Here is a 17351-nt window from a genome sequence, read left to right on the forward strand (position 1 = left end):
TTACTGCTTTATAATTTGAAGTTTCACTCCTTTTGTCTTTTAAAGGAAGCTAAAGAAGAAAAGTATTCTAATACCTGTCCCCTGTGTGAAAAGATTTGCACTACGCAGCATCAGTTAACTATGCACATTCGACAGGTAAGAAAAATGATTTTGGTTTGACTTTTAGGATTTCTTTTTCTTAACAAAGAAAAGAGGATTGCTTATGTCTTTCAAATCGGCTATTTGGCTGCCACTTTCATGATTTAAAAATATTTTCTTCTGTTTGGTTTTGGGTACAAATGCCTAGCTGGTTACAGCATTCTGTTTCCTTCCCTGTTAACCCAACTTGAAGAAGTATACTTGTTCTACTGCCAAATGCCCTGCCAAAAAACAGGATCTTTCTCAACTAACTGGTGTTGGTAACTTCTTTTATCACTGCCAAAAAGGAAAATGAATGTGAACCTTCTATTTTGTATTGATGGGGCATTGGGACATTTAATGCCTTAAGAACACATTTACTTAGTGGGAATTTTTTTCTCCTAATTCTCATTGCGTTTTCAAATGTTTGTAACTCAGGTTTGGTTTTTTCACTCCTGCCTCTCACCTCATTTCCTGTCAAGTTTAGGAGTTGTGGCAGTGTAGGCCTGGTATTTTGATAAGGGCTAGAAAAGAGTTTGTAGTGATTCATTCAGTAATTAATTCATTCATTTATTGAGCATTTACTCTACTAAATGCTTGGGAAAGTGTAATATTATTATAAATAGAAACATTCCATGCCCACAATGAGCGTAAAGTATAAGGGGAAGCTTATAGTGTAGGGCTTACAATAGTCCTATTAAGAATTTTTTTTAAATTAGGTATTTGTTAAGCACTTACTATGTGCCAAGCCCAGTGTCTCTGAGGGTAGATATAAGCTAATCAGAGTCCCTGTCCCACATGGGGCTCATTGTCTTAATCCCCATTTTACAAATGAGATAACTGAGGTACAGAGAAGTGAATTGACTTGCTCAGGGTTACACAGCAGACGTGGCAGAGCCAGGATTAGAACCATGTCCTCTCATTCCCAGGTCCATGCTCTTTCCACTAGGCTCCCTGCTTCTGACCATGCTGCTCCTCTCAGCTACATCTAGCTGCTCAGTTCATGAAGAATAATCAGTAATATTCTTCGAGCTCCTAGTGTGGGCAGATTACTGCCTTCTGAGAAGTTTGGGAGTGCAAAGAGTTAGATGACCAAATCACTGCCCTCAAGGAGCTTAGTGGGAGATACAGACAGTAAAATAAATAACAAATGGGGTAATAATGGAGTGTAGCAGATATGAACATACTATATAGATTAAAATAATTCAGGTAGCTCAGGGAGAAGGACTGAAGTGTGGGAGTTGAGGGATATAAAGTGAGGGGATTAAATATTAATCGAGAAAAATGTGATTTCAGAAGGGCTTTGAGACTGCAAAAAGCCCTGGTTTGTGGGATATAATAAGTGTGGCATTTGTCAAGCCTTTACTTTATGCCAAACACTGTAGTAAATGCTGGGCTATATACAAGGGGCTCACAGTCAGAGTTGGAAGGAGAACAGTTTTGATTCCTCATTTTGCAGATAAGGGAACTGAGGCATATAGAAACAAAGTTACTTCCCCAAGTTCACACAGCTGGCAAGTGATGGAGCCAGGTTTGGGGCTGGGAAGGGGGCTGAACAAAGGGAGCAAAAGGGAGTAGGAGAAGAGGAAAGGGGGAGCTTAGTAAGGGAAGGCCTCTTGGAGCAGGTGTGTCCTTAATAAGGCTTTGAAGGAGAGAAGAGCAATTACCTGTCTAATATGAGGAGGGAGGATGTTCCAGGCTAGAGGGAGGTTGAAGGTGAGGAATCAGTGACAAGATTGTTGAGATTGAAATACAGTGAGAAGGTTAGCATTAGAGTAGAGAAGTGTGTGATCTGTGTTGTAGTAGGAGAGTCACAAGGAGAGATAGGAGGGGGCAAGCTGACGATGTACTTTAAAGCCAATAATGAGGAGTTGTTGTTTGATGTGGAGGTGGATGGGCAACCACTGAAGTTGGAGGGAATTGGAGAGAGGAATTGGAGGCAGCAGGTGTAGAGAGCTCGCACAGAGTTTGGGTTCTCTGACTCCAAGGCCTGGGCTCTTTCAACTGGGTTGCATCACTTCCAAAGGGAATGAAGTAAGCCATTGATTGATTGATTGATTGACCTATTGGCATGAAGAGGGAGGGAATTCCAGGAATTGGATAGGGTGTGAGCAAGAGGTCCACAGCAAGAGAGATGAAAAGGAACACCTTATACAGTTTGATCGCTCCATTATTGATGTGATTGTTCCCTCTTCAGTTGTTTGAAAAAGAAAGCTTCAGCCCTCCATGGTTTCACTCCACATTTCTAGTGGCTGTGTTGAGTCATAGACATGACAGTTTCCAATTCAGTTATATGGTGGTGTTGGTAGAGAAGCAGTGTGGCTCAGTGGAATGAGCTCGGGCTTTGGAGTCAGAGGTTATGAGTTCAGGACGGAGTCAGAGAAGCAGCGTGGTGCAGTGGAAAGAGCATGGGCTTTGGAGTCAGGGCTCATGAGTTCGAATCCCAGCTCTGCCACTTGTCAGCTGTGTGACTGTGGGCAAGTCACTTAACTTCTCTGTGCCTCAGTTCCCTCATCTGTAAAATGGGGATTAAGACTGTGAGCCCCACTTGGGACAACCTGATTCCCCTGTGTCTACCCCAGCGCTTAGAACGGTGCTCTGCACATAGTAAGCGCTTAACAAATACCAACATTATTATTATTATTATTAGTTCAAATCCCGGTTCTGCCACTTGCCAGCTGTGTGACTGTGGGCAAGTCGCTTCACTTCTCTGTGCCTCAGTTACCTCATCTGTAAAATGGGGATGAAGACTGTGAGCCCCACGTGGGACAACCTGATTCCCCTGTGTCTACCCCAGCGCTTAGAACAGTGCTCTGCACATAGTAAGCGCTTAACAAATACCATCATTATTAACCACAGTCATAAATGATAGGGACTTCCTGGCTAGAGCTTTTAATTGGCTTGAGGAAAGTATAATGTTAAGTGTAAGTGCTAAATAAATTGAATGTTTCTTTTAAGAAATATTAAGTTCATTAATGAATTCCCAAAGATATATGAAATTAGACCAAAGCAATTTAAAGTAATTAGACCAAAATTAGACCAAAGCAATATATTTATAGTGATTAATACCACAGTGTAGTGATCCAAACAAATAGCAGTGTAAAATATTTAATTTTCAAAGTGTTATTTTTCACATCCTATCCAACATAAAGGCACTTGTTGTCACATACTAAGGTTCTCTCATTTCATAAGGCCAAATAGAGAACAAACATCTGTTGAAAGTGTGGAGTATGTCAGGAGGCATATTTACGAGATTGAGTAGAACTTTTCAGTGTTCTATGGGTGGATGTCTTTTTCATGGCAAATTTCTAGAAAGCCCCTCATATCTTGTGTCTTCTCCAGCACTTACAACAGTGCTTGGCACGTAGTAAGTGCTTAACATATACCATAATTATTATTTCTGTTACTGTCTATAGCACAACACCCATACTGGAGGAGCAGAGCATTCCTGTAGCATCTGTAGGAAGACTCTGAGTTCGGCAAGCTCTCTGGACCGCCACATGCTAGTGCATTCTGGGGAAAGGCCATATAAATGTTCTGTCTGTGGACAATCCTTCACCACCAATGGAAACATGCACAGGTGAGTGGCTACTTCAGCAAGGTGCATCAAGGAAGAAATGTGAAAGGAGGAAGTTTCAGGCTCAAGTGACTAACGTAAAGACACCTTTATTTAAAAAAAGTTTATCTCCTTGTAAATACAAGTGATAAAGTCAACTTCTGTATTATAAACTCACTCTTCTCAGTATGCTACAAATGCTTAGTCTTGGAGAACTGTCTACCTTGGCTAGGTCTTTAGTTCTTAAAAGAACTTCAAAATTTAGCATAGATTTGTTAGATCAAATCTGTCTACTCCCCCACAGAGACCTCCGCTCTCCTGATCCCATCCATTTCTCCAAAAGCATCTCTCCCCACCTTGCCCTCCGTCCTCTCTTCCCACTCTCGGTTATCAGGTCACCGCTCTCAACTCTACACTCTCTACTCATCTCAACTCTCTTGTCCCCCTTTCCCCCCGCTGCTCTCGCTCCACTAACCCACAGCCCTGGGTCACTGCCTCTATCCACCTTCTACGCTCCTGTGCTCAAGCTGCCGAGCACTGCTGGCGAAGGTCCAAGCACCAAGCCGACCTTATCCATTTCAACTTTATCCTTTCCTGCCTTAACTCTGCCCTCTCCTCCGCCAGGCAAAACTTCTTTTCTTCCCTCATCGACACCCATGCCCATCACTCCGGACCTTTAATTCTTTCCTCAAGCCCCCTGTTCCTCCCTCTCCCCCATCCCTCACCCCCAACGATCTGGACATCTACTTCATCACAAAAATTAACACAATCAGTTCTGAGCTCCCCAAAGTCACCTCTCCCCCTCCTCCCTCCCCTCCCCAACCATCCTTCCCTGCAGTATCCTCAGAGGAGATCTCCTCCCTCCTCGCAAGTGCCACCCCCTCCACCTGCGCCTCAGACCCCATTCCTGCTCACCTTATAAAAGCCATCGCCCCTTCCCTCCTCCTTGCCTTAACTTCTATCTTTAACCTCTCACTCTCTAATGGCTTCTTCCCCTTTACCTTCAAACAAGCCCATGTCTCCCCCATCCTAAAAAAACCCTCTGTTGACCCTATTTCCCCTTCCAGTTATCACCCTATCTCCCTCCTACCCTTCCATTCCAAACTCCTAGAACGAGTCGTCTACACTCCCTGCCTTGAGTTCCCCAACTCCAAATCTCTCCTGGACCCCTCCAATCTGGCTTCCGTCCCGTCCACTCTGCCGAGACTGCTCTCTCTCAGGTTTCCATGACCTCCTTCTTGCCAAATCCAGTGGCTCCTACTTTATCCTAATTCTCCTCGACCTCTCAGCTGCCTTTGACACTGTAGACTATCCCTTATCCTCCACACCTTATCTCACCTTGGCTTCACGGACTCCGTCCTCTCCTGATTCTCCTCTTATCTCTCTGGCCGTTCATTCTCGGTCTCCTTCGCAGGCTTCTCCTCCCCCTCCCATCCTCTAACTGTTGGAGATCCTCAAGGGTCACTTCTTGACCCTCTTCTGTTCTCCACCTATACTCACTCCCTTGGTGAACTCATTCACTCTCACGACTTCAACTCTCATCTCTATACAGATAACACACAGATCTACATCTCTGCCCCTGTCCTCTCCCCCTCCCTTCATGCTAGTATCATCTCCTCCTGCCTCCAAGACGTCTCTACCTGTATGTCTGCCCGCTACCTAAAACTCAACGTGGCCAAAATTGGGATCCTCATCTTCTCTCCCAAGCCCTGTCTTCTTCCTGATTTCCTTATCACAGTGGATGGCATGACCATCCTTCCTGTCTCTCAGGCCCGCAACCTCTTTGTCATCTTTGACTCAGCTCTCTCATTCACCCCACACATCCAATCCGTCACCAAAACCTGCCGGTCTCACCTTTATATTATCGCCAAGATCCTCCCTTTCCTCTCCATGCAAACAGCTATTGTACTGTTACTGGCTATCATAATATCCCCGCTGGATTATTGTGTCAGCCTTCTCTCTGATCTCCCTTCCTCCCGTCTCTCCTGATTCCAGTCTATTCTTCATTCTGCTGCCCGGCTCATCTTCCTGCAGAAACACTCTGGGCATGTCACTCCCCTTCTTAATAACCTCCAGTGGTTGCCTATCAACCTCCGCACGAAACAGAAACTTCTCACTCTAGGCTTCAAGGCTCTCCATCACCTTGCCCCCCTCATACCTCTCTTCCCTTCTCTCTTTCTACCGCCCAGCCCGTAGGCTCTGCTTCTCTGCCGCCCACCTCCTCACTGCCCCCCATTGTCGCCTGTCCCGCCGTCGACCCCTGGGCCACGTCCTCTCACTGTCCTGGAATGCCCTCCCTCCTCACCTCTGCCAAACTAACTCTCTTCCCCTCTTCAAAGCCCTACTGAGAGTTCTCCTCCTCCAAGAGGCTTTCCCAGTCTGAGCTCCCCCTTTTCCCTCTGCTCCCCCTCTTCCACCCCTTTACCTCCCCTCAGCTAAGCCCTCTTTTCCCCCCTTTCCCTCTGCTCCTCCCCCTCTCCTTTCCCCTCCCCTCAGCCCTGTGCTCATTCGCTCAATTGTATATATTTTCATTACCCTATTTATTTTGTTAATGAAATGTACATCACCTTGATTCTCTTTATTGCTATTGCTTTAATGAGATGTTCATTCCCTTGATTCTATTTATTGCTACTGTTTTTGTCTGTCTCCCCCGATTAGACTGTAAGCCCGTCAGTGGGCAGGGACTGTCTATCTGTTGCCGATTTGTACATTTCAAGCGCTTAGTACAGTGCTCTGCACATAGTAAGTGCTCAATAAATACTATTGAATAAATGAATGAATATATCCTTCTGAACTGTAAACTTCTTAGGGGCAGAGAACATGTCTGCCGACTCTGCTATATTCTCCTCTCCAAAGTGGTCAATATAGTGCTCTGCACACAATAAATACCATTGATCTATCAGTGCCAACTGATTTCATCGTGATCATCTACAATGGAATTTATTCATTCATTCACTCGTGTTTATTGAGTGTTTACTATATTCAGAGCATATACTGAGCACTTGGGATAGTACAGTATACAGCTTTTCTGCAGAATGGGTAATCACTACCTGTTCTTCCTCCTACTTAGGTTATCAGAATGATTTGTAGCATAGCAAGGAGAAAGAATGGGAGGTGGGGGCACCAAGCGGGACATTTTTAAGGTGATGATGTTAGTATTTCATGTATATGTTAAGTGTTTATCATGTATTAAGCTCTGTTTTCAGCCCTGAGGATGGAAAGAAGTTTGGGAGGTAGCATGGCATAGCAGATAGAGAACCAGCCTGAGAGTCAAAAGGGCATGCATTCCAATTCTGCCTCCTCCACTTGTCTGCTGTGTGATCTTGGGCAAGGTACTTCACTTCTCTGTGCCTCAGTTACCTCAACTGTAAAAAGGAGATTGAAACTATTGTCCCATATGGGACAGGGACTGTGTGCAATTTGCTTGTATCCACTCAGCGTTTAGTACAATGTCTGACACACAATAAATGCTTAAAAACTAACATTATTATTATTATTATTATTTGATTAACCACAGACCTTGTCTTACATGAGGCTCACGGTCTACGTTATGAGACCTCTCCTTTGAGGTGTTCTTTCTATCCATCATTTTTTGTGTTGCTGTCACTTTGTTGATGCATTCTGCCTATGCCTCCTATACACTGGCTTTTGATCACTCAGTCGATAGTATTTATTCTGTAGTTTCTCTGGGCAGGGCACTGTATTAATCATAGAATAGAATAAAAGATAAGGTAAGATAAGATAAACCTGATCTCTGACTTTGATTTGTTGGACAAGAGAAAAAGAATTCAGATTTTCATGGCCTTTGTATGGGAGTAGTTGTTCTAGTGATTATTGAGCATTTGCTAAGATTATTAAGTGCTGAGAAAAACACAACAAAAACACAAGGCATCAAGGAACTTATGCTATAATGGAAGCAAGGTATAAAAATATTTACAGATTTTGGTTTCAGAATAAATGTTTGAAGATACAGTTGAATTAAATGATTTAAACAAATGCTAAGTGTGGCTATAAATCAGTATGTAAGTGGTAGAGATGGTGAGCTCCTCATGGGCAGTGATTGAGTCTACCAAATCTACTCTCTTCCAGACACCTAATACAAAACTATGCACATATAAGTCCTGAATAAATTCCATTGATTGATGGACAGAGATCTGGCTCCATGGTACATTCGTGTGCAAGGATTTCCCTCCCCTCAGTACTTGTGCCTCTTCTCAGGGAGGGAGGAAGAAAGGACCACTGAAACTTTTTGAGAGCCTCAAATCTGCTTTGGGTTCTGGTTTGCAAGTCTTACAAACCATCTCCTTAAACAAAAGCATACATCTATTACTGAATGTGAGAGTTTGAGTTCATTTGCCATTAGTACACTGCTCTGCTCAATATTATTCACTGATATTGAATTGTCCCTCTCCCTTCCTGTGCTCCCAACGGAAACTTGAAGCAGCCATAAAAGAAGGTGGAAAGAAATGGAAAAATGGGTAGCGTCAGAACCAGGTACACCAGACCAAGACTGGCCTGTGAAGTTCTCTCTCTCAAGAGATTTCTTTGGATCTAGGTCTATACCTTGTAAAGAGCAATGCTGCTCCTCCTGGGCCTTTTAGGCTATTTTTCTGATGAGGCTGTGAATGTTCTCTAAGGGTTAGGAACTCCTGAACAAATTAAAGACGTGGTTCCTTGGTCCCTCCCTGCCTTCTCTGTCCGGGAACATGGAGCATGCTGGAACAGTACTCCACCCCTTTCAGGGCTGAGGCTCCAGAGGGCTGCCTCCACATGAGGCAGCAGGGGGAGAGGGCATTTGAGGTTCGGCCCGCAGCTGGTCCCAGCCTGTCCTGCTGCCTCACATGGCAGTGGTTTCCTAGAACTCCACCAAGTAGGAGGTGTGAGGTTTTCATCTCTACACTTTCCTTCTGTGAATACATTTGGGCAGCCTCCACAATTGGGCACCTGCAGGAGGAATCCCACTGGTTCTGCCTGGGATGCACAAGGCAGCTGCCATTCCTGGGACATCTACACCCACTCCCTTGCTCCCTTGATTTCAGCTACCAGTTCCATCAATCAATCAGTGAATGGCATTTGTTGAATGTTTAAGCAGCAAGGCATGATGGATAGAGCATGGACCTCGGAGCCAGAAGATCGTGAGTTCTAATCCTGGCTCTGCCACTTGTCTGCTTTGTGACCTTAGACAAATCACGTCACTTCTCTGTGCCCCAGTTACCTCATCTATAAAGTGGGGAATAAGACTGAGCCTTATGCGGGATAGGGACTGTATCCACCCCAATGCTTAGTACAGTGCCTGATACACAGTGAACATTTAACTAGGAGGAGCGGTGTGGCAAAGTGGTAGGGTGCCGGTCTGGAAGTTGGACCCGAGTTCGAGTCCTGCTTGTCCCACTAGCTTGCTGTGTGACCCTGGGTGAGTCACTTCACTTCGCTGTACCTCAGTTTATCCATCTGTAAATGGGGGTACTAATACCTGCCTTGGTTCCGCTACCTCACAAGGGTGTTGTGCGGGTTGGAAATGAACTAATTAATGTGAGAGTGCTTTGGCAATAAAAGCGCTGTAACAAACTTAGGGAAGCAGCGTGGCCCAGTGGAAAGAGACAGGCTTGGGAGTCAGAGATCGTGGGTTCTAATCCCAGTTCTGCACCACCCACTGTGTGACTTTGGGCAAGTCACTTGACTTCTCTGTGCCTCAGTGACCTCATCTGTAAAATGGGGATAAAGACTGAGTCCCACGTGGGACAACCTGATTATCTTGTGTCTACCCCAGTGCTTAGAATAGTGCTTTGCACATAGTAAGTGCTTAACAAATGTCATCATCATTATTATTAACAAATACCATAATAATAATAATTATTATTATTGCCATGATAATATAACTATTATCATTATTATTATCATTTCTGCATGCAGAGCATTGTACACAGTTCTTGGGAGACTATAATGCGGAGAAATTAGCAGACTTGTTCTCTGTCCATAATGAGCTCCATGTGTATGATTCCCAAATCCATCTCTCCAGTCCTGATTTCTCTTCTTTTCAGGCTCATGTTTCCTCCTGCCATCAGGACAGCTCTACTACTTGGTTGTCCTGCCAAACCTCAAACGTAACATGTCCAAAAAAAAACTGAACTCCTCACTCCCACCCAAATCCTCCTGATTTTACCATTACTGTAAACATTACCATTACTTTAGACAGCACCACTGTCCTCCATGCCTCAGGAGCCCATAATCTTGGCATTATCCTGAACTCATCTCTCCTTCAACACGCATATTCAATTTGTCACCAAATCCTGTCAGTCCTACCTTCTCTACATTCTTAGAACCTGTCCTTTTCTCTCTATCCAAACTTCTACTTTGTTAATCTAGCGATTTGTCCTATCCCACCTTGATTACTTCATCAGCTACCTTGCTGACCTCCTGCCCTCTACTTCACCCCATTCCAGTCCTGACTTCACTCTGCTGCTAAGATCATTTTTCTGAGAAATCATTTAATTCCACTTCTCACTCCTCAAGGACATCCAGTGGGTGTCTAATAATTATTATTATTATTATGGTATTTGTTAAGAATTTACTGTTTGCCAAGCACTGTTCTAAGTGCTGGGATAGATACAGGTTATCAGGTTAGACATAGTCCTTGTCCCACTTGGAGCTCACAGTCGTAATCCTCATATTAAAGATGATGTAACTGAGGCACAGGGAATTTAATCGACTTGTCCGAGATCACACAGCAGACAAGTGGTAGAACAGAATTAGAACCCACATCTTCTGACTCCCAAGCCCATACTCTTGCCGCTAAACCATGCTGCTTCCCCACGGTCTACCCACCTCTTTATCAAACAAACGCCTCACCATTGAGCAGATATATGGCTTAATAATGTTGGTATTTGTTAAGCGCTTACTATGTGCAGAGCACTGTTCTAAGCACTGGGATAGATAGAGGGTAATCAGGTTGTCCCACGTGAGGCTCACAGTTAATCCTCATTTTACAGATGAGGTAACTGAGGCACAGAGAAGTGACTTGCCCACAGTCACACAGCTGACAAATGGTAGAGCCAAAAGTCGAACCCATGACCTCTGACTCCGAAGCCCAGGCTCTTTCCACTGAGCCATGCTGGCTTAGTGCAGATAGCACAAGTGTGGGAGTCAGAAGACCTGAGTTGTCATTATGGCTCTGCCAGTTGTTTTCTGTTAGACCTTGGGTAACTCACCTAACTTCTCCATACCTCAGTTTCCTCCACTGTAAAATGGGGCTTAAATACTTGTTCTTCTTCCTGTTTAGTCTATGAACCCTGCAACAGGGACTGTAACTTACCTGATTAACTTGATCAGATACTTAGAACAGTGATTGACACTAAATGAGCACTTAACTATAATAATAATATACTCTAAAACACTTATTAAGCTCGCCCCTTCGTACCTGGCCACTACTGAACTTCTTACCATCAGCTTTCAATTACTCAGTCACCTTGCCTTTTTCTGTCGTAACTCACTGATTTCTTACTACCCAGCTTAGTCACTTTGCTTCTCCCGCACCGCCCTACTCAGTGTGTCTCAATCATGTATGTCTCCAGGCTCTCTCCCCCTCCCTCCAGGCTCGTATCTCCTCCTGCCGAGATGTCTGCCCTCCACCTAAAACTCAACATGTCTAAGACTGAGCTCCTTATCTTCCCTCCCCAACCCTGTCCTTACCCTGACTTCCATGTCCCTGTGGATGGCACTACCATCCTTCCCACCTCGCAGGCCCTCAACCTTAGTGTCATCCTTGAGTTTGCTTTCTCATTCACCCCACACATCCAATCTGTCACCCACACCTGCTGGTCCCACCATCCCAATATCGCCAAGATCTGCCCTTTCGTCTCCATCCAAACTACTACCGTGCGGTTCAAGTTCTCATAATATCCCGACTGGATTACTGTATCAGCCTCCTCTCTGATCTCCCTTCCTCCTGTCTCTCCCTGCTCCAGTCTATACTTCATTCTGCTACCTGGATCATCTTTCTACAGAAACGCTCTGGGCATGTTACTCCCCTCCTCAAAAACCTCCAGTAGTTGCCTATCAACCTTAGCACAAAACAAAAACTCCTCACTCTTGGTTTCAGAGCTCTCCATTAATTCATTCATTAGTGTTTTTTGAGCGCTTACTACATTCAGAGTACTGAACTAAGTGCTTGGAATGTACAGTTCGGCAACAGATAGAGACAATCCCTGCCCTATGACGGGCTCACCGTCTAATCAGGGGAGACAGACAAAAACAAGACAACATAATCACGATAAATAGAATCAAGGGGATGTACACCTCATTAACAAAATAAATAGGGTAGTAAAAATATATACAAATGAGCACAGTGCTGAGGGGAGGGGAAAGGAGGGGGGAGGAGCAGAGGGAAAGGGGGCTTAGCTGAGGGGAGGTAAAGGGGGCAAGGGGGAGGGAGGAGGACGGAGGGGAAGAAAAGAGGGAGCAGAGGGAAAAGGGGAAGCTCAATCTGGGAAGGCCTCTTGGAGGAGGTGAGCTTTCAGAAGGGCTTTGAATAGGGGAAGAGTGTTTGGCGGATGTGAAGAGGGAGGGCTTTCCAGGACAGCGGTAGGACGGGAGCCAGAGGTCGATGGAGGGATAGTTGTGAATGGGGGTCAGAGAGGAGGTGAGCGGCAGAGGAGTGGAGTGTGCGGGGTGGTCAGTAAAAAGAGAGAAGAGAGGTGAAGTAGGAGGGGGCAAGGTGATGGAGAGCCTTAAAGCTCAGAGTGAGGAGTTTTTGTTTTGTGTGGAGGTTGATAGGCAACCATTGGAGGTTTTTAAGGAGAGGACTGTCAGTGGAGAGGAAAGGGCGGATCTTGGCGATATTGTAAAGATGAGACCGGCAGTCATCGGTGATGGATTGGATCAGTGGGGTGAATGAGAAAGCTGAGTCAAGGATGATACCAAGGTTGCGGGCTTGAGAGACGGGAAGGATGGTCGTACTGTCCACAGTGACAGGGAAATCAGGAAGAGGACAGGGTTTGGGAGAGATGATAAAGAGCTCAGTTTTCAACATGTTGAGTTTTAGGTGGCGGGCAGATATCCAGATGGAGACGTCCTGGAGGCAGGAGGAGATATGAGCCTGAAGGAAGTGGGAGAAAACAGGGGAGGAGATGTAGATTTGTGTGTCATCTGCACAGAGATTATAGTTGAAGCCGTGGGAGGGAATGAGTTCACCAAGGGAGTGAGTGTAGATGGAGAACAGAAGAGGGTCAAGAACTGACCCTTGAGGAACCCTTACAGTTAGGGGATTGGAGGGGGAGGAGGAGCCCACGTAGGAGACCGAGAATGAACGGCCAGAAAGTTAGGAGAACCGGGAGAGGACGGAGTCCGTGAAGCCAAAGTGAGATAAGGTGTGGAGGAGAAGGGGATGGTCAACAGTGTCAAAGGCAGCTGAGAGGTCGAGGAGGATTAGGATAGAGTAGGAGCCATTGGATTTGGCAAGAAGGAGGTCATGGGTGACCTTTGAGAGAGCAGTCTCGGTAGAGTGGAGGGGATGGAAGCCAGATTGGAGGGGGTCCAGGAGAGATTTGGAGTTGAGGAATTCAAGGCAGGGAATGTAGACGACTCGTTCTAGGAGTTTGGAATGGAAGGGTAGGAGGGAGTAGGGTGATAACTAGAAGGGGAAGTGGGGTCGAGAGAGGATTTTTTAGGATGGGGGAGACATGGACTTGTTTGAGGGCAGAGGGGAAGAAGCCATTGTAAAGTGAGTGATTAAAGACAGAAGTTAAGGATGGGAAGAGGGAAGGAAGATAGTTTTTATAAGGTGAGTGGGAATGGAGTCTGAAGCAAAGGTGGAGGGGGTGGCACTTGCGAGGTGGGAGGAGATCCCATCTGAGGGTACTGCTGGGAAGGATAGGAAAGTAAGTAGGGGAGAGGGTTGGGAGGGAGGGGGAAGCAGAGGGGTGACTTTGGGGAGCTCAGACTTGATTGTGTTAATTTTCGTAATGAAGTAGCTGGCCAGATCAGTGTGGGTGAGGGATGAGGAAAGGGGAGGAACAGGGGGCCTGAGGAGAGAATTTAAACTCTGGAACAATTGGCGGGGTGACGGGCATGGGTATCAATGAGGAAAGAAAAGTAATTTTGCCTGGTGGAGGAGTGGGCAGAGTTAATGCAGGAAAGGATACATTTCAAATGGATAAGTTTGGCTTGGTTCTTGGAGCTTCACCAGCAAGGCTCAGCAGCTGGAGTGTAAGAGAAAAGGAGGCAAACAGAGGTAGAGATCCAGGGCTGCAGATTAGTGTAGCAAGAGTGGCGGAGGGAAAGGGGGGCAAGTGAGTTGAGATGAGTAGAGAGGGTGGAGTTGAGAGCTTTGCCCCCTCCCTTCTCTCCCTCTACAGCCCACCCCATACACTCACCTCCTCATGGTCCCTCGTTTGCATCTGTCTCACCGTCGACCCCTGGCCCACGTCCTACTGCTGTCATTCCTGGAATGCCCTCCCTCCTCACCTCAGCCAAACTAGCTATCTTCCCCTCTTCAAAGCCCTACTGAGAACTCACCTCCTCCAAGAGGCCTTGCAGACTGAGCTCCCCTTTCTCTCTGCTACTCCTCATCTCCCCATTCCCCCTTCTCCCACGTTCTGCTCTCCCCCCTTCCCTTCCCCTCAGCACTGTGCATATTTGTATATGTTATTACTCTATTACTTCTACTCTCGAGAAGCAGTGTGGCTCAGTGGAAAGACCCCGGGCTTGGGATTCAGAGGTCATGGGTTCGCATCCCGGCTCTGCCACTTGTCAGCTGTGTGACTGTGGGCAAGTCACTTCACTTCTCTGGGCCTCAGTTACCTCATCTGTAAAATGGGGGATTAACTGTGAGCCTCACATGGGACAGCCTGATTTCCCTGTATCTACCCCAGCGCTTAGAACAGTGCTCTGCACATAGTAAGCACTTAACAAATACCATTATTATTATTATTAATTTGTATATATTGATGTGGGTATATCTATGATTCTATTTATCTTGATGATATCTATGCCAGACTGCTTGTTCTGTTTTGCTTTGCTGTCTGTTTCCCCGATTTAGACTGTGAGCCCACTGTTGGGCAGGGATTGTCTCTATCTGTTGCTGAAATGTACATTCCAAATGCTTAGTACAGTGCTGTGCATATAGTGAGCGCTCAATAAATACAAATGAATTAACGACTGAATGAAGGAATGTATTTCTCATGTCCTGTTTCTAGCTCGGAACTTTTTTAACCCATTTATTTTCAACAGACTACCCCTCTCCCCATCTTAAGTGCCTTACTAAAATCTCACCTCCTTCAAAAGGCCTTCCTGAATAAATCCTCAGTTCTCCAACTATTCACCATTCCTTCTGCGTTACCTGTGTATTTGGGTCTGTACCACTTGAGTACTTTGATTGTCTCCTAAGGCCCTCATCACTTATGTATATATAATAATAATACAGATGGCATTTGTTAAACCCTTACTATGCGCAAAGCACTGTTCTAAGCGCTGGGTAGAATACTAGGTGATCAGGTAGTCCCACATGGGACTCACAGTCTCACTCCCCATTTTACAGATAAGGTAACTGAGTCGCAGAAAAGTTAAGTGACTGGCCCAAAGTCACACAGCTGACAAGCAGCAGATCTGGGATTTGAACCCATGACCTCTGACTCCCCAGCCCATGCTCTTTCCACTGAGCCTCGCTGCTTTTCTAACAGATCCTTATGCTCTGCTGATTCTTCTGTCAATAATTTATTTTAATGTCTGTTCTCCCATAAGACTGTAAGCCTTTGAGGGCAGGAATTAAGACTACCAATTCTATTGTATTGTGGTGGTGGTGGTGGGTGGTGGTGGTGGTGGTGATGGTGGTGGTGGGAGTATTTTTTTAAACATGTAGTGTTAAACATAAGTTCTGGGAGATTATACACAAATGGGAACTAGACATGGTCCCTGTCCCTTCCCGGCACTTTGTACAATGTTATGCACATAATAAGCACCTAGTAAATACAATGGATTAGTTCCTCTCTCTCATCTCTCTCCTTCCTACATCTTCTTCCCCTTTCATTTGTTTCCTTCTACCCTCCCCCCTTTCCCCTCCATCTTTGTCCTCCCCATCCCTCCTCATTTCTCCCTCCTAACCCATCCTCCCTCCAGTATTCCATCCTTCCCTTTTCTCCTTCTCAGTTTACACTTCCCCTTTAGAGTACATTGCTCTTACCCCTTCCAATTCATATTTAACCTGGGGGAGAGGGACTGGGAGACTGCTGTTTTAAGAGCTGTGTGGCAGGAGGAAGCAGATGAAAAGGGGGAGCTGTAGTTTCTGCCCAGTTTCTGGTTTCCCACAGTGTCCCTCTTACCCCTTTCCTTTTTCCCTCCTTCCCCAGCGTTGGTTTGCAGGCCCTCTACTGACCACAAAGATGCCAAAATGGATAGTCCTGTGGTATTTTGCATTATGTAAAAGTATGTCACCACTTTTTGCAAAATTATTCCCAGTAGTTGGCTTTCCTATCTCTCTAGTGTTTCCAGGGCCCAGGTTGGAGGGGTGGAAAGACAGACAGCAGCAGCCATAACCGTGGCCCAGAATGGGGATCAGACTTTTTCTGTTTAAGAGACTCTGTCACCCCTTGGAACCTGTACCATATCCCACCCATCTCCTTAGATTCCATTCTCCATTTTACCTAGCTTTGCATTTCGACCAGCACTGAATACAGACTTGATGATGATGATGATGGTAGTGGTGGTGCTGGTGGTGGTGGTAATGGAGATAGGATGATGATTGGGAATTAAAATCCATCCCAGTCCCCTTCTTCTTCAAATACTGTCAGAACTATTTTTACCATATTTGTCAGCCCCGTCCTTTCAATGTGATGGAGACAGAAGGAAAGCATTTACTCAGCTTTGACTTGGTCTTTATTGCAAAAAACTGACAAATATTATTATGAGCCTACAGCTAGGTTTTTTTTGATCAAACTGCTTTGTTTTGTCCCAACAAATTGTCTTTAAGTCAGACGATTCTAATGTGACAGATTATAAGCTTCTCTAATAAAATGTGACAGATTATAAACTTCTCTAATGAACAGACCTCTTCTGTTTATTGTGCTCTATAGGTTGGTGGGAGAGAGCAAAACACAGATGGGCATTTAATAAATGCTTTTTTCATGGTATTTGTTAAGTGCTTACTATATGCCAAACTCTGTACTGATTGCTGGGATAGATGCAAACTAATCGGATTGAACATATTCAGGGTCTCACTTGGTACTCAGAGTCTTAATCCTCATTTTACAAATGAGGTAACTGATCACAGAAACTTTTAGTGACTTGCCCAAGGTCATACAGCAGATAAGTGACAGAGATGGGATTAGGCTTCATGTCCCCTGAGTCTCAGGCCTATACTGTTTCCACAAGGCCATGCTATTAAATATTTAAAAATATTTAACACTGATTAAGATCAATGCTTTATAAGCCTACACATCTAAACATTGAAGAGAAAGAAATTGAAGATGCTGATTTTAAATACTCCCATTCCTTTTTTATAGAGAATAAAATGTGACAGGAGTGAGATGGAAGAAGGAGACCTAGTTTAGTTTTAAATATGAAGAGTTGTCTTTTTTGGGAAAGGGAGAGAATGAAGCTTCCCATTGGTTTTGATTTGAACTTCAAGTTTTCTAAAAATGGCAAAGAATATTATAAAGCATAAACTGAGAGTTTTGTAAAAAATTGT

The 17351-nt window shown here is 45.0% G+C and overlaps 1 protein-coding gene across 6 annotated transcripts in view; it reads left to right on the plus strand.

The window, feature by feature from the left end:
- LOC114808660 (ras-responsive element-binding protein 1) overlaps positions 1-17351 on the plus strand; it is a 205919-nt gene that overhangs the window by 108232 nt on the left and 80336 nt on the right. For all 6 annotated transcript variants that reach the window (XR_005659696.1, XM_039910969.1, XM_039910971.1 and 3 more), the window contains 2 exons: positions 46-135; positions 3534-3697. Coding sequence is in view for 5 of the 6 variants with exons in the window: in XM_039910969.1 (XP_039766903.1) it covers positions 46-135; positions 3534-3697 (254 nt within the window). In the remaining variant the exon portion in view is untranslated. The remainder of the gene's footprint in view (positions 1-45; positions 136-3533; positions 3698-17351) is intronic.

The sequence above is a fragment of the Ornithorhynchus anatinus genome, chromosome Y2 (assembly GCF_004115215.2).
Source record: "Ornithorhynchus anatinus isolate Pmale09 chromosome Y2, mOrnAna1.pri.v4, whole genome shotgun sequence".
NCBI lineage: Eukaryota > Metazoa > Chordata > Mammalia > Monotremata > Ornithorhynchidae > Ornithorhynchus > Ornithorhynchus anatinus.